This window comes from Erythrolamprus reginae, chromosome 9 (genome assembly GCF_031021105.1).
Source record: "Erythrolamprus reginae isolate rEryReg1 chromosome 9, rEryReg1.hap1, whole genome shotgun sequence".
Classification (NCBI taxonomy): Eukaryota; Metazoa; Chordata; class Lepidosauria; order Squamata; family Dipsadidae; genus Erythrolamprus; species Erythrolamprus reginae.
Window position 1 is genome coordinate 32,467,689 of NC_091958.1, and position 21,636 is coordinate 32,489,324.

General features: G+C 44.1%; 1 protein-coding gene across 6 annotated transcripts in view; it reads left to right on the top strand.

The window, feature by feature from the left end:
* Positions 1-21,636, top strand: part of UBN1 (ubinuclein 1) — a 90,216-nt gene that overhangs the window by 43,880 nt on the left and 24,700 nt on the right. For all 6 annotated transcript variants that reach the window (XM_070760718.1, XM_070760721.1, XM_070760722.1 and 3 more), the window contains 5 exons: positions 6,543-6,677; positions 9,836-9,939; positions 11,102-11,543; positions 18,422-18,492; positions 20,297-20,426. In XM_070760718.1, the coding sequence (XP_070616819.1) occupies positions 6,543-6,677; positions 9,836-9,939; positions 11,102-11,543; positions 18,422-18,492; positions 20,297-20,426 (882 nt within the window). The remainder of the gene's footprint in view (positions 1-6,542; positions 6,678-9,835; positions 9,940-11,101; positions 11,544-18,421; positions 18,493-20,296; positions 20,427-21,636) is intronic.

The following is a 21,636-nucleotide window of genomic DNA, read 5'->3' on the forward strand; positions in this document are numbered from 1 at the left end:
GCTCCCCCGGCGCGGCTGGGGCCTAGTTTGGGCTCCGGCCTGTTGATTTGGCCTGGCCGGCACGACGATGGCTTCGGAGGAGGACGATGGTTCGGCGTCGCTGGAGGATTCCCCCTGACCCGATAAGTCCATTTGAATGTCTAGTAAATCGGGTTGCGAGTTACAGTCTGCTGGAATGGGAGAGTTTTTGTCAGCGGTTTGCTCCAGGGGGTTTCCCATGCGTTTCCGAATGTGATCAATGTGCCGTTTCCACATTCGACCATCCTCCAGTTTCACCAAATATGTTTTTGGAGCAGTCTGTTTAACAACAATTCCTTTCATCCAGTTTACACCTCCATCAAAAATTTTTACAAATACATTTTGTCCCAAATACATTTGTCTTTCCGGGTTTACATATATTGGGTCATTAGTACAAAACCTTGGGTGTAACCTATCTAGTGGGGACCTTAATTTCCTTCCCATTAGTAACTCAGCAGGACTCACGTGCGTGTGAGAGTTTGGGGTAATGTGCTGGGTTAACAAGAACTGGTCCAAATTCTGTTGTACATCTCCTGGGCCTGACCTGCGTAATGCTTCCTTTGCCACGCGAACATAACGTTCCGCCAACCCATTAGCCCCAGGGCGAGTAAGGTGAGATGAGTGCATGTCTGACCCCTAGGTTATCTAAAAATAATTCAAACTGCCTGGCCGTTAATTGAGGCCCATTGTCAGACACTAGGATATCGGGGCAACCATGGGTAGCGAACAGTCTGCGCAAAACCTTGATGGTGGCACTTGTGGTTATGTTGTTCATTGCTATGATTTCCACCCATTTGGAAAATGCATCAACCACTATTAGGAAATATTGTGACCCCACTGGCCCTGCAAAATCAATATGGACCCGTGAGCAAGGCCCTGCAGGTTGCTCTCACTCTGCTGGAGTTGTTTTGGGGGGGTTAGGCTGTGACTCTTGGCATGGGTCACATTTGGCTCCCCAATTTTCAATATCAGCATCCAAACCTGGCCACCATAAATGCCCTCTAGCTAGGCCTTTCATCCTGACAATCCCAGGATGGCCCACATGTAACATTTCAAGTACCTTTTCCCTTAGGCTTTTCGGAACGATCACTCTATCCCCCCACAATAGACAACCTTTTACATATGACAATTCAAGTCTTTTGGTTTTGAAGTCACACAATTCAGGTTTCACAGAGTCATATTGCCATCCTTTTAGTACACAGTTAACCACCTGTTTTAGGATTGGATCTTGCTGCGTATGTGCAGCCACTTCCCTTGCAGTAGTTAGTGGGTTGTCTTCGAGCTCTATCATTAAGACATCCGCAGAAGGGGCAGGGTCCTCCACTAACTCTGCCATGGGGCACCTACTGAGGCCATCTGCGTGGTTGATGGTTTTACCCCCTTTATGGATGAGCTCGTACTGGTATCCTGAGAGGAAAAGGGCCCATCTGATTAATCTTGGGGACATAAATGGAGGAGTAGGCTTGTTGGGGGCTAAAAGGCCTAATAAGGGCTTGTGGTCGGTAACCAATTCGAAACTCCTCCCAAGAAGGTAATTATGAAACTTTTTTACTCCTGCCACTAGAGCTAGAGCCTCCTTATCTAGCTGGCTATAGTTCCTTTCAGTATTGGTCATCGTTCTGGAAAAGAAAGCAATTGGGGCCTCTGTTTTGTTAGGCAAAACGTGAGCCAAGACTCCTCCCACGCCGTACGGGGAGGCGTTGCATGTAAGCCTGATAGGTAGCGAAGTACTATACTGGACTACCACACTTTTAGAGGTCAATAATTGTTTTATTTGTACAAAGGCTTCGTGTTCAGTTCTCCCCCATGTCCAAGGGGTTTCTTTCTGTAGCAAACGGTGTAGAGGCTCTGCTGCTGTTGCCTTCTGTTTTAAAAAAACGGAGTAAAAGTTAAGAAGGCCTAAAAAGGCTTGCAATTCAGTCTTATTTTGTGGCTCTGGGGCTTCTCTAATAGCTCTCAGTTTCTCAGTGGTGGGGTGGATACCTTCCTTGTCGATTTTGTACCCTAGGAATTCTACACTGTTGGTTCCCCATATGCATTTATCAGGCTTAATTCTCAACCCTTTGTCTTGAAGTCTCTGGAGTACTTCCCTAATCCTTTTGTTGAGCTGTTCTTGGTTTTCCCCTGCAATGAAGATGTCATCAAAATAGGGAATGGCCCCTTTAATCCCTGATAACAATCTTTCCATTATGCTTTGGAATATCCCTGGGGCTATGCTTACTCCAAACTGTAATCTGGTACATTTAAAGGCACCCCTGTGGGTCACAATCGTTTGCGCGTTTGCTGTCGCTTCATCGACCGGCAGTTGCTGATAAGCCTGGGCGAGGTCGATCTTTGCAAACCTTTTCCCTTTCCCCAGGGAGTGCAGGAGTTGTTGTACCACTGGAATGGGGTAAGGGTGATGTTGGAGGGCCTTATTTAGCGTAGATTTGTAGTCAGCGCAAACTCTTAAGGAGCCCTCCGGTTTTAGAGGGGTGACTATGGGTGTTTCCTATGGTCCCTGCTCCACAGGAACTAAAATGCCCTGGCTTATGAGCTTATCCAGCTGCAGGTCAAGTTTGGGGAGTAGTGGAAGGGGTACCCTGCGAGGTTTGAGCCGGACCGGTCGGACCTTGGGATCGATGGAAAACGAGATAGGGGGCCCTTTATACGACCCCAAGGTGGGGCTAAACACTTCAGGGAACTCTTGTAAAAAGTTAGGCATGCTATCACAGTTAACATTGCAAATACCGGAAATTTCAATTCCCAAAGGTTCCATCCAAGCCAACCCCAGGAGAGAGTGTTTAGCCCCTGTAACAACAATCATGGGTAGGGTACATTTAACATTCTTAAATACGATAGGTACATTCACTTTGCCCAGAACAGAGATTATCCCCCCTTGAAAATCTCTAATTACCAACGAGGTTTGCAATAGCTCAGATTTAGACAGGCTAGGCATGTACAATTTAAGCTTTTCCCACGGCATAATGGTGTATTTAGACCCCGTGTCAAGTTCCATAGAACATGGCTTGTTATTTAAAAGTAAAGAAATAACAATCTTGCCCCCATTTTCTGTTGCCGTGGTATTCACGGAAAATTGAGTGTTACCTCTTGAGTAGTCGCGGTTAGCGGCTGAGTAGTTCTTACGGCTCGAAAAACAAAAAGGTCGGTTTTCTCGCGGTTGAGGTGTTTGATTCTGGGGTCGTTGGTGGCGCGGTGTGGAGAAGGTTTCCTCCGGTGCAGATGCTCTGCAGGCTTCGGCGATGTGGCCCCGTCGGTTGCAGCGGCGGCATATGGCGTCCCGGAAGGGGCAACGTTGGCGCTGATGGATTCCTCGGCAGCCGGCGCAGGGGGTGGCGGGGTGAGGAAGTCTGTGTTGTCTCGGCTGGTCTTGCAGCAGGAAACAGCTGTCCTCGTTGCGAGCTGGTGGGCTGCGGTCATCTGGGTCCTCGGCGCGGGAGAACGTGGAGTCTATCTTGGCGATGACTTCTTTCTTTTCGTGATCTATCAGCTCTTTAGCAGCGGCGTCGGCGACCTCTGCGGTTTGCGCTAGCTTAATCACTGTTTGTAGGGTCGGTTCGTTTTCGGTGAGGAGTTTATTCCTGACCGCGGCGTTTCTCATGCCAAAGACTAAGGCATCGGTGAGGCGAGCTTCCGGGTTGTCAAACTTGCATTTCGCAAGCACCGTTCGAAGTCGCGTTGCGAATTGGTTGATTGATTCCGCTTCGCGCTGAGCCATTCTCGAAAACTGGTGCCGGAAAACCATGGCTGGTTTTGTTGGCCTGAAGTGGCTCGCGAGCTTGTCTTGAAGGACGTCCCAAGCGACGGATCTTGCCGGCAGCGGGTCGGTGAGAGTCTGGGCGAGGGCGCAGATTTCTGGACCGCAGTAATTTAGGAAAATGGCCCGTCTTCGATCGGCGTCGGCATCCCGTATTCCTGCTGCCTCGAGGAAGATTTCGAAGCTGGCTAGGTAGACGTCCCAGGAAGTCTTTTCTGGGTCGAAGAACTCAGGAGCCCGGCCGATTTGGAGATTGTTCATGTTGCACGCGTAATTTCTTTCGTCCGTCGTCGCCAGTGAAGTAAACCCAGAGGCAGGGTTGGTTAGAACGGTACTTTTATTCAGCTCAGCATAGGTAAGTGACTTTCAGCGAGTACCGTCTGCTCTGCTTGGGAGAAACAGCTTCTTTTATACATTTGCGGTTCCCGCCAAAGCAAGAGCAGGGCGCGTCTGAGCCAATCAGGAGCGACTTCCTGATTTCCAGCTCAGACAGCGCTTTAGCAAGAACAAACTATTTACAGAGATACAAGGTAGCCATTACAGGATACAACAATATTGTTATACAGTTTCTCCAAATGCGGTAATAGAATTTCTATATACATTTTATAATATTCACCTGTAAATCCATCGGGGCCTGGTGCTTTACCGGGTTTTAGCCCTTTTACCACTTTAATTATTTCATCCCTTGTTATATTTGTATTTAACATTTGTCTTTCTTCCTCATTCAGCCTTTCTTTAACCTCTATTTCTTGTAACATAACATGTTCTTTTTCATATAATTTTGCATAAAATTCTCTTATTACATTTTCTACTTCTCTGTTACCATATTTCATTACCCCATCCTTATCCTTCAAACCATTTATTATTAATTTTTCTTTTCTTTTTTTAAGGTATTTCGCCATTTGTAATGCTGATTTCTTCCCCCATATTTCAATTCTCTGTTTCACTGCTATTCTCATATTATTCAAATTTTCTTCCTCTATGTCCTTTAATTGTCTTTGTTTAAGTTTTAACAAGTCATTCCATTCTTTATTTCTGGTTATTCTCAAATTTTCTCTTATTGATTCTATTTCCCTTATTCTTTTTTCCCTTTCCATCCCCCAACTTTTTCTGATATAAGACTCCATACTAATTAGATTACCCCTAATAACTGCCTTCTTCGTGTCAAAGATAACTGATTGTCTCATTCCATCATTTTGATTTATTTCATAAAATTCCTGAATATCTTTCTGAATTTTTTCCTTATTTTCTTCACTTACTGAGACAATTGTGTTATATCTCCAAATTCTTTCTCTACCAGTAGGGTCTATCTTTATAACTGCCGTTATAGTTGCATGATCAGATATCCAATTACTTTTGATTTCTGTCCTTTTAACTTGGATCCAGAGATCATCCATCAACGCGACCAAAGCAGTTTCTGTGCTGTAACCGGGCCTGAAACCCGACTGCTGGGGACCTAGATAATTGGCTTCTTCCAAGGACCGCTGGAGCGCCACCACCTTCTCAACAACCTTCCCCATAAAGGGAAGGTTGGAGACTGGACGGTAGTTATTAAGTACGGCTGGGTCCAGGGAAGGCTTCTTGAGGAGGGGGCACACAAGCGCCTCTTTATAGGTTGTTGGAAAAGACCCCCTCCCCAAGGGGGTCTTTTCTTTTGACAATCTCCTGGACCCAGCTCCGTGTCACCTCCCTGCTGGCTGATACCAGCCAGGAGGGACACGGATCCAGTAAGCAGGTGGCGGAACTCACAGCTCCAATGGCCTTGTCCACTTCATCAGGTGTCACCAGATCAAACTCTTCCCAGACAGGTGGACAAGTACGGGCCCCAGTCACCTCGACTGACTCGTTGTCAGTCGACTCTGTTTTACAATTAGAGTCGAGGTCCGCCCGGATCCAAGCGATATTATCAGCGAAAAACGTATTAAAATCCTCGGCACTACTCTGTAAGGGCTCCCCAACTCCCCCCTGATTAAGAAGGGAGCGGGTCACCCTAAAGAGAGCGGCCAGGCGGGATTCCGCTGATGCAATCAAGGCAGCATGATAAGCGCATCTTGCTGCCTTGAGCGCCACTTTGTAAGTCTTAATAAAAGCTCTTACAAGTGTTCGATCGGATTCAGACTTACTTTTCCTCCATCGCTTCTCTAGACGTCTCTTCTGGCGTTTCAACTCCCGGAGCTCCTCGTTGAACCATGGAGCTCTACGGGGTCTAGCGCCACTGAGAGGTCGCAAAGGCGCAATCCGATCAAGAGCCTCCACTGCAGCCTTGTTCCAGGCCTCCGCAAGAGACTCTGCCGATTTTCCTGCCTAAATTAAAACTTTGCTTTTCTCCACATTAAAATTAATTCTGTTGGATAGGGCCCATTGGTCAAATTTGTCAAGATATTTTGGGATCTTGAGCTTGTCTTCTGGAATGTTGGCTATTCCTGCCAACTTAGTGTCATCTGCGAATTCAATGTGTTCCCCTTCTGTTCCAACTAAGTCATTTATGAAGATATTGACGAATACTGATTTATCATGTTTATATGGTCACCTATCACAGTCAAATGATTCTGGTAGTTAAGAGAGGGTAGAGATTAGGAAGGAAAACCTCAGGTTTTCTGAAGATATTGATGGCTAGATGCATTTATGACATTTTTCGATGCCTGCTATGTCAACTCTGTTCACGAGAAATTGGCCCGTGGAGCCAATTGGGATTATAAACCCCAGTTCTGTAAAAGAAGAGCACATCAAGGCTGTTGACTGATCTGTTTCTCTGTACTCTTTCCAGTATGATGAGCTTGTTCCAGCATCACTAACAACAAAGTATGGAGGCTTCTACATCAACTCTGGGACTCTGCAGTTCCGACAGGCTTCCGAGTCTGAGGATGACTATATCAAAGAGAAAAAGAAGAAATCTCCTAAGGTCGGTGATCCACATTGCTCTGTTATAGAAATGGCCAGAAATTGTGACTCAGACAAAGCAATTCTCATCTTAATCAGGGGGTGGGGGGAGGTCAATTTTTCCTAAATTAGCTTATATCGCAGTAGTTCCACTAAAAATTGTGGGCCTGACTGTCCCATAAATAGGCTCTCTGCTTTTGGATCTTAAGACTCCCTAAAACCATTTTCTTAAGACTTTTGAGACTTGAACTTTTAGAAGGGTCAAAACAAATGGAGAAATAATGTTTCCATGGTACAAATTTTCCCATCCTATTAAAATAGCTGCTGTGAATCAGACCCAGTCCACTGTGATTTGCATCAGACAACACATGGGAGGGCCAGAGCAATGTAGATTAAGATGAGGGATTAAGAACTCTTGCCAGCCTACCAATTCGGAAGCATGCTAAGGCGAGTAGATCAATAGGTAGCACTTTGGAGGGAAGGTAATGGTGTCTTGTGACACCATGCTAGCCAAGTAGGGTGGATAAAAAATGATGATTTTTTTTTTTAAAAAGATCTTTTTAATTTAAATTGGATTTTTAAAATTTAAATCAGACTTTTTTATTTTTATCAAATGTATTTTAATAAAATGCTTTTGGAGTAAAATCTATCTAAAGATAGTTTTCTATTTAAGATACATTAGTAGTTATGTTTATTCCGCATGAAATGGAGTTTAGTTATGTAGCATGAGGCTGTATATTCTGTAATATTTGGTACTGTTGGTGAATCAACCGCGGGTCAGAAGGGGAGCTGCTGCAGGCCAGAGATTACCGTTGCTCTTTAAAAATTATGATTTAAATCGAGTTGATTTAAATCAAGCCTTTTTACAAGTGGTTTAAATTATTATTTACATTGACTTGACTTAAATCCACCCTGTGGCCACGGAAATGTCTTTGAACAAATAGCCTTAAAACAGAGATGAGCACCACCATCTATAATCAGCAGCAACTTGTAGCAGCAACTCCTTTGCCTTTCATTAAGAGCTGGGAGGCCCAAGGCCTTGCCATTCCCAGGCATGGCAGCTAACCAGGAGACTAACCTAGTCCTTGTTTTAGCCGCATAGGGTGGGTGTTTTAGGGGGAAAAGTAGTATGGAGCACTGTGTATGCCTCCTTCAAGTCTTGAACAAAAGTGTCCATTTAAACGTAGTAAGATACTCACGACATTGGTGATGATGATGAACGTGACAAAATATGAATGTCTTAAGAATGCCACGGGTGGAAACAGAAGGCTATCTTCCCAGGCTGATTTTGGGGAAGAAAATGCAGTTGGGGGGGCAGGGGGTGAGTGAAATTCCCAAGGATCGCCCCAGCATCCAGATGGCGAGGGGCCTGCTCAAAGGGGACCTGTGAAATTGGGAGGTACCGTGCCCCCATCCGTGAAAATAAGTGAAAGTAAACAGAGTACAGCAGCCAGGTCCAAAAGTCCTTTCATACTCTGTGAACAAACAAGGAATTGTAGCAACTTCTGCCTGCTGTTGCTTGAAATCTTAACAGTGCAGAGGATTCCCGTGACTGAGAGATTATACCAGTTGACATCACATCAGTACTTGCCATATTTTTTCAGAGTATAAGATGCGCCTTAGTTTTGAGTGAGGAAAATAGGGAAAAAATAATCTGCCTACCAGGCATTCATCGGGCTAGTCTTTAGTCTGGTCAGCTTCAGCACATTAGTTTGCTGGTTTTGAGCCCACGTGCTTGCTTTTTATCCCTTGGTTGGCGATAAAAAAAGGTTCTTTTAAAAAAAGTAACAATGAGAAAAGCAGGCAAAGGGAAGATCTCTTCTCTAGCAAAGCACAGTTGGTCAGTTCACTGGTTAGCACCTTGGTTAGGGCTGAAAAATGGCTTCTAAACCCAGAAGTCCTGCTGACAGTTGGAGAGAGCAGCAGTGACATTTAGCTAGTAAAGCAGGGAAGAGCCTTCACTTGTTAGCACCTCGTTAGGGCTGAAAAAAATGCTTAGTAAAAGCTACATTTGGAGTATAAGGCAGACCCAAATTTTCAGCCTCTTTTTTTTTGGGGGGGGGGGTGCATCTTATACTTGACTGACAACTACTCAACTCAAAGGACAAGGTGTACCTATTTCTGGCCAAAACTGTCTATGGAGATTCTCAGACATCCAGGTCATAGTTCTCCCAAAGGTGCCTTTTTTCCAAGAAGCAGCTGGACTTTCTGGTTTTCTTCTGTTTGTTTTTTGGAAGACATTTCACTTTTCATCCAAGAAGCTTCTTCAGCTCTGAGATGATGGTGGGGAATGGAAGGATTTATATTCCTTGCAGACAGCTGGTCATTTGCCTCCTTTCAGGGCATCCTGTTGTGGCTGCCTGGAGGTTTCTCTGTGTGCTCAGGGATTCCCGAGCAGCGCAAATGGGTGTGGAGCCTTCCTGGAACTGCTGAAAGGGCTGTGTGTTTTGGAGCCATGCAACCCGGCATTCCCCTGCCATCCAGTCGGAGCTGACGAAGCTTCTTGGATAAGAAGCAAAACATCTTCAAAGAAAAACAAGAAAGTCTTGTTGCCTCTTGAAAAAAGCACCCTTCGTACTATTTCTGGCCAGTAATCCATTTGACATATAATTTCATTTGATTTGGATACTGGGAGAGGGTTCTTTATTTTCTCTTCCTCTTTGTTTTCTCTTGTGACTTTAGGGCAGGGATGTCAGTCTTGGTAGTCTGTAGGGTTTCCTGCCTAAGCAGGGAACTGGACTAGAAGACCTCCAAGGTCCCTTCCAACTCTGTTGTTGTTGTGAGTTACGTTACAAAATAAATCAGGAGCTTCACAAATGACTGCATTTTTCTGATTCAAATAACTTTTTATATACAGAACAAAAGATTTACAATGCCACATGTTCTTTTACAGACCACATGGCAAGAGATGTTTTCACAACAAAGCATAATGGAGAACTGAGTTAGCCACACCCTTCTTCTTCCTCAGTTTCTGGACATGCTCAGTCAGCACTTTACTTTGATTGATTGACTGACTGAGTCACCAGACAAGATTCATTGACCAACCATATTCTGATTGGCTCTCCCAGTCAGAAACAAATCTGAACACTTGGCAACTTTTAAGATCTGTGGACTTCAACTCCCAGAATTCCCTAGCCAGGCTCCCAGGCCGTTTATGATCACTTTTGTTCTAATTCACAGAAGCGGAAATTGAAAGAGGGAGGTGAAAAGGTGAAGAAAAAGAAGAAAGATGACAATTACGAGAAAGAGAAGAAATCTAAAAAATCTAAATTTCCTAAAACCGGGTAAGTCTCTCTATTTAGAGATCTGTTTTTTAAAGTTTAAGTGATTGTCTGGATCATCTCTCTAGATTCAATCTCATTGGAAGAAGGTGTACGTTTAGGGAAAGAGCGACTTTTCAAGCTGCATCATGGGATCTAAATTCCAGTCCTCCTCCTGGATCATGTGTGTCTGACAATAGATTCAATCTGCTGTACAATATGCTGATGAAGACTCATCCAGGCCACAGCAATTGGACCAAACTCTCTTAATCTGAGACATTTTGTTGCTCATCCAAGCAACTTTGTTTGTCGAACCAAAATTAGTTAGGCAGAGAGGCGTTGGAATGTTCCAGCTCTTGCCACACCAACCTTATTGCAATGCATTTTGGGGAGAAACCCTTGAAGTAGGTGTGGGGCTGATATATTCTATTGACTCTCTGGTTCTTTGTGTAACTAATTTTGCTCTGACAGATGAAGTTGCCTGGATGAGCAGTGAAACATCTCAGATTAACAAAGATGGGTGCAGTTGCCTGGATTCAACCTGTACTCTATAACAGGGATGTCAAACTCAATTTCATTGAGGGCTGCATCAGGCTTGTATTTGACCTGGTGTGGGGGGCAGTTCAATGCCACTCATGTTGGGGGCTCTGTCAGCAAAAATAGGCTCCTGAGCTCCGTTTTCAACTGTGATGGCTTCTTGCAACCCTCTGCCAGCAAAAACTGAGCGGGAGGCCCTACTGAGTTCCGTGGGTTTTTTGACAGAAGCACCACAGGCTTGTCCTTTGCTGTTTCCAGGGCGGGCCAGATCTAAGCATTCTGTGAAATGTGGGAGTGTTTGCATTGTTTTGCATTATCCCTTTCTTGTGACCAGGGGTGGGTTTCTTTTACTTTTGCTACCAGTGCACATCGTGATGTTTCATGATGTGCAGTGGTGCACCGGACCTGAGCTTGTGTGCCACTTCTGAGACACATGCCATAGGTTTGCCATCACGGCTATAGCTATTGCTACCGCATGCCAAATGCCAAGCACCTGATTGTGGGGATGCTGTAACAGTCATACGTGTGAAAAAACGGTCGCAATTTTTGAGGTCTGATGTAATTCTGAGCAAATGATTGTAAACTGAGGACCCTCCCAGCTGTGTACACTTTTCTCCGTGCTCTGTATATCAGTCTGCCTCTTTTACAGTTTCACAGCTCTGAATGCCAGCAAAGAGAAGAAGAAGAAGAAATACTCAGGGTCCTTAAGCGTCAAGGAGATGCTGAAGAAGTTTCAGAAGGAGAAGGATGCCAAGAAGCAGAGGGAAGATGAGCCCAAACTTAGCATTCCCTCCTTGGCTGAAACCCCGGCTCAGCGGGAAGCGGAGTCCGTGTCCGACCCTCTTCTCTCCCTCTTCGGCCACACGAGTGACAACGAACTGCTTCAGGCAGCCACAGCCATGGACTCCCTGACGGAGCTGGACCTGGAACAGCTTCTGAGTGAATCCCCGGAGGAAAGCCCTTTCCTGGAGATGGAGAACGGGAGCGATGCCCTAGGAGCATGTCCAGAACCAGATCTGAAGCAGGTCCCTCCCTCCCTCCCTGAAGGACTTCCAGAACCACTGATGAAGCGCGTGGAGGATCTCACTCAGGTATTGCATCTACTGTACATCAAGCATTGCAGGTCGTCCTTGACTTAAGATCAGTCACTTAGCTCCCCTTTGAAGTCCTTTTAATCCACATCTTTAAAAAAATGTTTTGTATAGTTTTGTTTTCTCTTTATTTTTTCCTTTTGTATTATTACATTTTTTGAATAAAAAAAGGTTGCTGTTAAAAAAAAAAGTTATTTACAACCCATCTTGAAATAGAAGTTAATTCCTGTAACCAACCCCACAGGTCCCTTGATTGCATTGGGTGTTTTGACAAGTAGCCCAACATTTACAGCCAGTTGCAACGTGCAACAGTCACACGATCACATTTTGCTTTGCTTTTTACCTTTTTCTGGGTGGCTGCAGAATTCTGAGAGGTTGTCCACCCATCGTAAAGCTGCCAAGGCTGGGAAATGCTTTTTGAGCTGAGTTGGGAATTCAGGCCCTCAAGTCAGTTTTCACACCCCATGCAGGTAGTCGTGACTTACAACCACAATTAAGCCCAAAATTTCTGTGGCTTTTGTTAAGCGACTTTGTCCCATTATACGACTTTTCTTGCCACAGTTGTTAAAGTGAATAGCTGTCGTCATTAACTTAATCAAACTTGTTAAGTGAGCCTGTCTTCCCCATTGGTACACTGCAATGTCATAAATACAAGTCAGTTGCCAAGCATCTAAATTTTTAAAAAAATATCTTTATTAAGTTTCTACATATAAAAAAATCTAAACATATAAAATATACAAAGAAAAAAAGAAAAATGAAGAAAAATGAAGGAAAGTAGATAGACAAATCAGCTTATAAACCTATAGAACATACAGAGCGTTCAATTTCAGTGATGTTCGATATACGCACATAGGTAGATAGATTTATAGACATAAATTTTGATCACATGACTGGGGAAGCGGCAATGGTCGACAGCGTGAAAACTGCTGCTAAGTCACTTTTTTCACTGCTGACGTAACTTCGAACAGTCATTAAAAGAACTATTGTAATTCGAGGATTACCTGTGCTTCGACTTAATCATTGGAACGCTCTGCTATTTTTGAATGAGAAGCAACAGAATTACTTGCAGGGCACTGAAGTTCCAGAGAAGAAGATGTAAAGAAGAAATTATGGATTATGAAGCCACAGTAGAACCAACTGGCATTACTTTCAGAACACAGAGGAAGAGGAGAGGAAAATAGTGCTGTTTACAGTTTGTATTCTTGAATTCAAGGAGGAGGGTATATAGCTGGCTGTAAGGGGAAATTTCTTTGGCTGATAGTGTTATTGAATTCAAGGAGGAGGGGACTAGATTGGGAAGTATAAAAGGGTCAGAAAAGCCATTTTAAACTGCACTTTCAGAACACAGAGGAAGAGGAGAGGAAAATAGTGGCCCGCGCGCCTAGCGGCGCGCGAATTATATAAATATAAACCAAAATCAGCAAAGTTTGGTAGCAATAGGGGTTCATTTTCTTGCTAAGTACCTGTATTTCAATACATTCTTAAGATGATTGGCTTGGTACAGTGTAACACTTGTTTGGCTGTTGTGTTCCGTAGTACCTTGTGGAACTTGAGGTACTGCCCTCTTTGCATTAGGACATCTAGGTTAGATGGCGAGATCTCTAGATTGCAGTCCTTAGTTTGTAGCTTGCAGGCAGAAGTGGAAAGATTGTCCCAGCCACGTGCTGTAATGCAGCCATGTGTGCAGCCTCCACTTCCACAGCGCCCCCCGAGGAGGAGGGCTGTTTGGACAACTGTTGGTTCAGGAAGATTACGTGCAGTTGAACAAAAACATAACAATTTTGGTCTCTCTGTATCCAACTCCTATAATGTTCTTGCGGATTTAAATAGTAAGGATGTTGTAGATATTAGCAAGGCCCCTCAGGCGGAGAATGAGGGGATGTTCAAAGGAGAAGTTGTTGTAAATGAGGAACATAGTGTCACCAAACCAAGTCCAGTTAGTAGAAATAAAGAGAGGACACATGTTCTTGTGGGTGACTCGATTGTCAGAGGTGTTGATTTGGGACAGAGCAAGGATGTGGTGAAGGTGATGAGGTGTCTTCCAGGAGCCACTGCCCACAGGGACAGGAGGCGGATTACAAACATTGTCAGGGCTGTGAGTAAAGGTAATAAAGTTGATGTGGTGGTGCATCTTGGCACAAACGATCTGTCCCAGAGAAATGTTAATCTAGTAAAAAGAGATTTTCAAAGTCTAAGTGTGGAGCTGGGTAAAATAACTGATTCAGTAACTTTCTCAGAGGTGTTACCGGTTTGTGGCCAGGAGGGTAAAACAAGTTGTATCAGAGAGTTTAATGTGTGGTTAAGGCAGTGGTGTAAAGCTGAAGGTTTTGGTTATGTAAGTCATGATGTCAGTAGATGGTCTAATAGGGAGTTGTTTAAGAGGGATGGTTTGCATCCATCATACAGAGGTACCCAGGTGCTCGGTGAGGAATTCAGAGCTTTTTTGGACAGGCATTTAAACTAGGTAAAGGGGACAGAGATGTACCAGATGTGGAGGATTTCTGTCCCCGACCAATGAGGATACATCAGTTTCTGGAAGCTTATGAAAAGGGAGCTGAAAATAAAATAGATGTAGTTGTTGATGATAAGGGGCAAACTAATAATGAAAATAATGTTCTTCGGGTAATGTGCACGAATGCTCGAAGCTTGAGCAACAAGCTCTGTGAGTTAATGGCCATAATATCTAGAGATAATTTGGATCTGGTTGCCATAACTGAGACATGGTTTAAGGATTCCAATGAATGGGAAATATCCATACCAGGATATACACTGTATAGGAAGGATAGAATAGAGAGAAGGGGAGGTGGAGTAGCCATTTATGTTAAAGAAAGTCTAAAAACAATACTAATTCAAAATACATGTAAAGATCTGGAGACCCTCTGGATTTGCATGCAAAATAAAGACGGTTCTGTCATTAGAATTGGGGTGATCTATAGGCCTCCAGGGCAATCTGAGGAACATGACAACAAGATGGTGGATGAGATTACCCTAATGGCAGTAAAGGGAGATATTGTGGTTATGGGTGATTTCAACATGCCTGATGTTGACTGGAATATCCCCAGTGCCCTTACATGCAAAAGTAAGAATATAGTAGAGGCCTTTACAGGAGCAGCTATGGCACAGCTAGTTAAGACACCAACTAGAGGGGAGAATATTCTAGATTTAGTTTTTACAAATGGGAATCGGGTTTCAGAGGTCAAGGTGGGAGAAAATTTAGGTTGCAGCGACCATCTATGTTTGTGGTTTGATGTAAAAACTGATTGTGAGCAATCCTATACTGCAACCAAAGTATTGGATTTCAGAAAAACAAATTTTAATGCAATGGGGGAATATTTAAATAATGAATTAAAGGGGAGGGATAAAATGGCAGGAGCGAGCACCCAGTGGACTGTATTAAAAAAGGCCATCTTAAAAGCCACAAGACTTTATGTAAAGCAAGTAACTAAAGGTAAAAGGAAGAAGAAACCGCTATGGTTTAGCAATGATGTAAGGGCTATAGTCAATGAAAAAAAGGCTGCCTATAGGAGGTATAAAGAGTCTGGAAGTATAGCTGATAGAGAGGTGTATAAAATGAGACAGAAGGAGGCGAAACAGATAATATATGCTGCTAAAGCCTCAAAAGAGGAAGAAATAGCAAAATCTGTAAAGAAGGGGGATAAAACCTTCTTCAGATATATTAGTGATAGGAAGAAGAAAAACTGCAGCATCACAAAGCTTAGTACCGGGAATAATACATGCATTAATGGGAATAAGGAGATCGCTGGCCATTTCAATAGCTACTTCTGTTCAGTTTTCTCAAAGGACACCTTACAAAATAATACTATAGAGGGATATAGCATTGCTTCCAGCTGTACGGATTCAGCTCCAGTAATCTTAGAAGCCGATGTCTTAGAAGAACTTGAAAGATTAAAGATAAATAAGGCAATGGGTCCAGATGGCATCCATCCCAGAGTTCTTAAAGAACTCAGATCTGTCATTGCTACCCCCCTGACTGATTTGTTTAACCAATCCCTGTTAACAGGAGATGTTCCTGAGGATTGGAGAATGGCCAGTGTTGTGCCTATCCACAAGAAGGGCAGTAGAGAAGAAGCTGGAAACTACAGGCCAGTTAGCTTGACATCAGTTGTAGTTAAAATGATGGCGACTCTACTCAAAAAGAGGATAAATCAGCATCTAAAAAACAATAACTTATTGGACCCAAATCAGCATGGCTTTACTGAAGGCAAATCGTGTCAGACTAATCTCATTGAGTTCTTTGACTATGTCACAAAGGTGTTGGATCAAGGTGGTGCCGTGGATATTGCCTATCTGGACTTCAGCAAAGCCTTTGATACGGTTCCACATAAAGAGCTGATAGATAAATTAGTGAAGATTGGACTTAATCCCTGGATAGTTCAGTGGATTTCAAGCTGGCTGAAGCATAGACATCAGAGAGTTATTGTTAATGGCGAGTATTCTGAGCAGAGACAGGTTACAAGCGGTGTGCCACAAGGGTCTGTTCTGGGTCCTATTCTTTTTAATATGTTTGTGAGTGACATAGGGGAAGGTTTGGTAGGGAAGGTTTGCCTATTTGCCGATGACTCTAAAGTGTGCAATAGGGTTGATATTCCTGGAGGGGTCTGTAATATGGTAAATGATTTAGCGTTACTAGATAAATGGTCAAAGCAATGGAAACTGCAGTTTAATGTTTCCAAATGTAAAATAATGCACTTGGGGAAAAGGAATCCTAAATCTGAGTATTGCATTGGCAGTTCTGTGTTAGCAAAAACTTCAGAAGAGAAGGATTTAGGGGTAGTGATTTCTGACAGTCTCAAAATGGGTGAGCAGTGTGGTCGGGCAGTAGGAAAGGCAAGTAGGATGCTTGGCTGCATAGCTAGAGGTATAACAAGCAGGAAGAGGGAGATTGTGATCCCCTTATATAGAGCGCTGGTGAGACCACATTTGGAGTACTGTGTTCAGTTCTGGAGACCTCACCTACAAAAAGATATTGACAAAATTGAACGGGTCCAAAGACGGGCTACAAGAATAGTGGAAGGTCTGAAGTATAAAACGTATCAGGAAAGACTTAATGAACTCAATCTGTATAGTCTGGAAGACAGAAGGAAAAGGGGGGACATGATCGAAACATTTAAATATGTTAAAGGGTTAAATAGGGTTCAGGAGGGAAGTGTTTTTAACAGGAAAGTGAACACAAGAACAAGGGGACACAATCTGAAGTTAGTTGGGGGAAAGATCAAAGGCAACATGAGAAAGTATTATTTTACTGAAAGAGTAGTAGATCCTTGGAACAAACTTCCAGCAGACGTGGTTGGTAAATCCACAGTAACCGAATTTAAACATGCCTGGGATAAACATATATCCATTGTAAGATAAAATACAGGAAATAGTAAAAGGGCAGACTAGATGGACCATGGGGTCTTTTTCTGCCGTCAGTCTTCTATGTTTCTATGTTTCTATTTCATAAACGTATTAAAATTGGAGGAAATGTATCATTAGTTGATTTAATCGCCACTCATGTCAAGGGGCCTTTGGGTCTCCTGGATGTCTTGATCACGACAATAAATAGGAATTCTGTGCAAAATCCAGTCTTTCTCATGATAATATAAAAGTTTTTATTTTTTGTCCCAATTTTCATATATACTTCAATACACGTACCTTAAGAATATATCAATAGCATACACATTTCCCAATCAGTCAACATTAAATAACCTATTTTTATATCCAATCTTGCTGTTATTGATCAGCCTGTTTCTTTCTTTTCTCCACCCTCCCCTTTCTCTATCTCCTTTTCCTCTGTCTACCTTCTTACTCCTTTTCTCCCCCGCCCTCCTCCCTCTCCTCCTTCCCTTCTTTCTCTCCTTTCTACTTTCTCTTCCTCTTTCTAAACCAGTGGTTCTCAACCTTTCTAATGCCACGACCCCTTAATACAATTTCTCATGTTATGGTGACCCCCAACAATAAGTCTAGCGCCAATTCTCCCAACAGAGCTTTAAGCTGATTGGCAGGAAGGTCAGAGGGACACCCACACTGTAAACACCTGATTGGTTGGATTGTAAAAATATGTTCCATGGTGCCAGAATAGAAGCTTTAGTTCCTAACACCATGGAAAATTTGTCTTTTCCCATGGTCTTAGGTGACCCCTGTAAAACAGTCATTTGACCCCCAAAGGGGTCCCAACCCCCAGGTTGAGAAGCACTGTTCTAAACCCTTCCCTGAGTGAGTTTGATTCTAATACATCCCCTGAGAACAGGGGAATATTTTGCTTAGCTTGCTGATCTCTCTTGAATAATTTCAGTAGCTATCTTGGGAAATGACGCATTGGAATGTACAATAGCTTTTCCCCTCATCATCCGATGCTTTCCATATGCAGCAGCGGTGGGTCGCTACCAGTTCACCCAGGTTCAGACAAACTGGTAGCGGCCTTGGGAAATCTGCCCAGACATCATCACCAACGATCTGCAGAAGCTTCTGTGCATGTACACGCACATTTCTGAATTGCTAGCGAAAGCAAGTGAAATCTATTACTGGTATGCAGATAATACTCAACTTACAACAGTATGTTTAGTGACCATTCAAAGTTACAGTGGCACTGGGAAAAAATGCAACGGGATCAAGAAAGGTCATAAAATGGAACAAAATTCACAAATGTCTCACTTAACAAAAATGCTGGGCTCAGTTGTGGTTGTAAGCCAAGGACTAACTATGCTGATTCACACTATCCTGGATTTATGAGAGTTTTGGTTAGATTCAGCGCACTTCTATTTTATTAGGGCTGTGGTCTTTCTACTTTTGAATCCATACTTTCTAACCTTCCTCTTTAAAAAAAAAAAAATCACTGTTGCCTCCTAACTGTTCTTTGTTGTCTGTTTCTCAATTAGGCTGCCAGAGCTGCGGACAGAGAAGGCAAACACAAGTTCTTCAACCAAGACATGAACAGCATCTTGCTGGAGTAAGCCCCCTTCCTGGTCTAGAAGTCAGGCCTTGCAAGCCTCCAGGAAAGCGAGAGAGGCTCCCTGGGGAGGAGAGCACCTTAGAGATGCTTTCTTTATGGAGAGCATAGATATAAACCTTAGACAAAACCCTGTGAAGAACAGTTGCAGGATTTGGGTTTGGCTAGCCTAGAGAAAAGAAGGCCTGGGGTGACACGATAGCAGTACTTTAAGAGCTGCCAGCACCCGAGGGCGAGATGAAAAACCAAGGATGAAAATGAATCAAGGAGAGAAGCAACCTGGAATTAAGGAGAATCCTCCTGACGATGAAACAATTAACCAGTGAAGGGACTTGCCTCCAGAAGCTGTGGGTGCTTCATCACTGGAGGCATTTAAGAAGAGACAATCATTTATCTGAAGTGGCATAGGGCTGTGATGGCAAACATATGGCACGTGTACCACAAGTGGCATGTGGAGCCATATTGGTGGGCACGTGAGCTCCGGTCTGGCACACACGAGCGTGCTGGCCAACCGATTTTCAGGCCTTCTGGACCTGCTGGGAGTTGGAAACAGGCCTCCAAAGGGGCCGGGGAGGGCCTGTCCTTTGCTGTCCCTAGGTCCCAGAGCCTTTCAAGGGTGAAGGTGAACACATACACACCCCCCCCCCCCTGTCTCCTGGAGACTGGGAACATTCCATTTGCTGACTTCCGGTTGGACTGGAATTTCCGTTGTTTTGTTTTGCTCTCCGTAGGCTTCAGAGCCATTCTAGGAGCCTGGAGAGGGGACAAAACAGGCTACACACACACACACACACACACACACACACACACAGGCCCACCGGAGGCCAGAAATTGCCCCTTTCCTTACTTCAAATGGGCCCTTTTCCACCTCCAGGCCAGCAAATGGAAAGTTTCCAGCCTCTGGAGGAGGATGTGAAGCCTGTTTTTGCCCTCACCAAGGCACCAAGAAAGCCTCTGCAGCCTGGGGAGGGTGAAAAACAGGCCCACCGGATGTTGGGGAACAGGCCATTTCCAGACTCCGGAGGCTTCAGAGAGGCCTTCTACACCCAAAATGGGGCACACGGAGGGTGGGGGTGGTACACATGCAAGGGAACGTGGGGCAATGTGATGCATGCAGGGGGCAGGGCTAGGGGGCATTGGATCAAGAGTGTGGGCGCACACACTTTTGGCACCCAAGAAAAGAATGGTTCGCCATCACTGACCTATAATGTCTGAAACCGGTCTAGGAAAGAGACAAAAGGGAATTTCACACTATGTATGTAGAGATCCCCAAAACAAAACAGGCCAGGAGTACTGTGAACACTTAGAGCTGTTTCCGGCCACCCTTTCGCATTTTGCGTGCTAGTTTCTCAGCCAGCAGGCAGGTGTTTGCTTTCCAAATTTAAACCAATATTTTGGATCGGCAGTTTTATTCGAGAATGATTCCTGCATTACCATCAAATATGTGGCAGGAACAGTTACTTGAAAGATTAAAAAAAGAAGGTTGTTTGGGCCATCACTCACAAGGTGATCTTAGAAGCAGATCAATTTGGGGAACAGCCCTGTTGCATGACAGTGGGTTACAAGGAAGGGGAACGTGTCCCGTGGCATAGTTATTTTATTTGCAGGGGGGATTATATTTTATTTTGAGGGCAATGGTGAGTGAAATGTTCTTAAACCTTAAGAACAGGGAGAGGTGTAAAACTCTGTGGGTTTCAAGAGTTTAACCGCATTGTTTTAATCACAGGACATGTTTACTAATCACGCAACCCTCAGGGAATCTGGCTGAAGCAGAGCTAAATAATTCTTCCTCTTCTGCCCTCAGTATAGAGCTGCAAACCCGGGAGCTGAACAGCCAAATGCGGTCAGGAGTCTATGCATACCTAGCCTCCTTCTTGCCCTGCAACAAAGATACTCTGGTCAAGCGGGCCCGGCGACTTTACGTGTATGAACAGGTGAGTGATTACGGGAGAGACAGCTACTGGCAGGTGAGCCATTGCACAGAGATAGGTCATTATTGAGTTGGAAAGGCTTTGCAATTGGCCACTTCAGGCTTCTGGCAGGAGCAGCCTGGCCTTTTTCTTAGAGCAGAGGTCTTCAAACTTGGCAACTTTAAGATTTCTGGACTTCAGCTCCCAGAATTCTCCAGCCAGCATAGCTGGGAGTTGAAATCCACAAGTCTTAAAGTTGCCAAGTTTGAAGACCTCTCGTTTAGAAAATTCTGGGAGTTGAAGTCCACAAGGCTTAAAGTTGTCACATTTGGGGATTAGCAATAGCATTTAGACTTATATACTACTTCACAATGCTTTACAGCCCTCTCTGAACAGTCTACAGAGGGTAAGCATCTTGCCCCCAACAATATGGGTGCTCATTTTACCGACCTTGGAAAGATGCACGGTTGAGTCAACCTTGAGCCTACTGAGATTCGACCTGCCAAACTGCTGGCAGACGGTGATCAGCAGAAGTAGCCTGAAGTACTGCACTCTAACCACTGTGCCACAGGTTTTTGGGGACTTCTACTTTAGAGTCTACTCTACTAAATGAAGAAACAGGAAAGTGCAAAAATATGGGGAAAAGGTGAAAAATTGGCTCTGTGATTTAGGTGTAGCCCCAAAAAATCTTAAAATCAGCCCAACTTCTTTTTTCGTTTGTTTGCATTCCTGGCTGAGAAATGAAAGCTGTACTTATTTGCAACATTTTGATAACCACTTTTTCAACTAGATTGGGGGGATATATGGTAGCAGTCATCCCGGCATCACCAGCAGGTCACTACCAGTTCGGGTAAACCGGTCTCTACACGGAAGAACCCAACTGTGGTGTAGAGGAGAGCAGCCAAGATGATTAGGAGGCTAAGACATACGATGACCAGTTGCAGGAGCTGGCCATGACTAGTTTACTGAAGAGAAGGATGCAGAGACATGATAGCAGTCTTCCAATATTTGAAGGGCTGCCACAACAAGGAGGGGTCAAGCTATTTTCCAAAGCACCCGAAGACCAGATAAGGAATAATGGATGGAAACTGATGAAAGAGATTCAATTTGAAAATAAGGAGGCATTTTCTGACGGTGAAAGCAATCAACCAATGGAACAGAAGTTGCCTTCAGAAATTGTGGGAGCTTCATCACTGGAAGCTTTCAAGAAGAGACTGGCATCTGTCAGAAATGG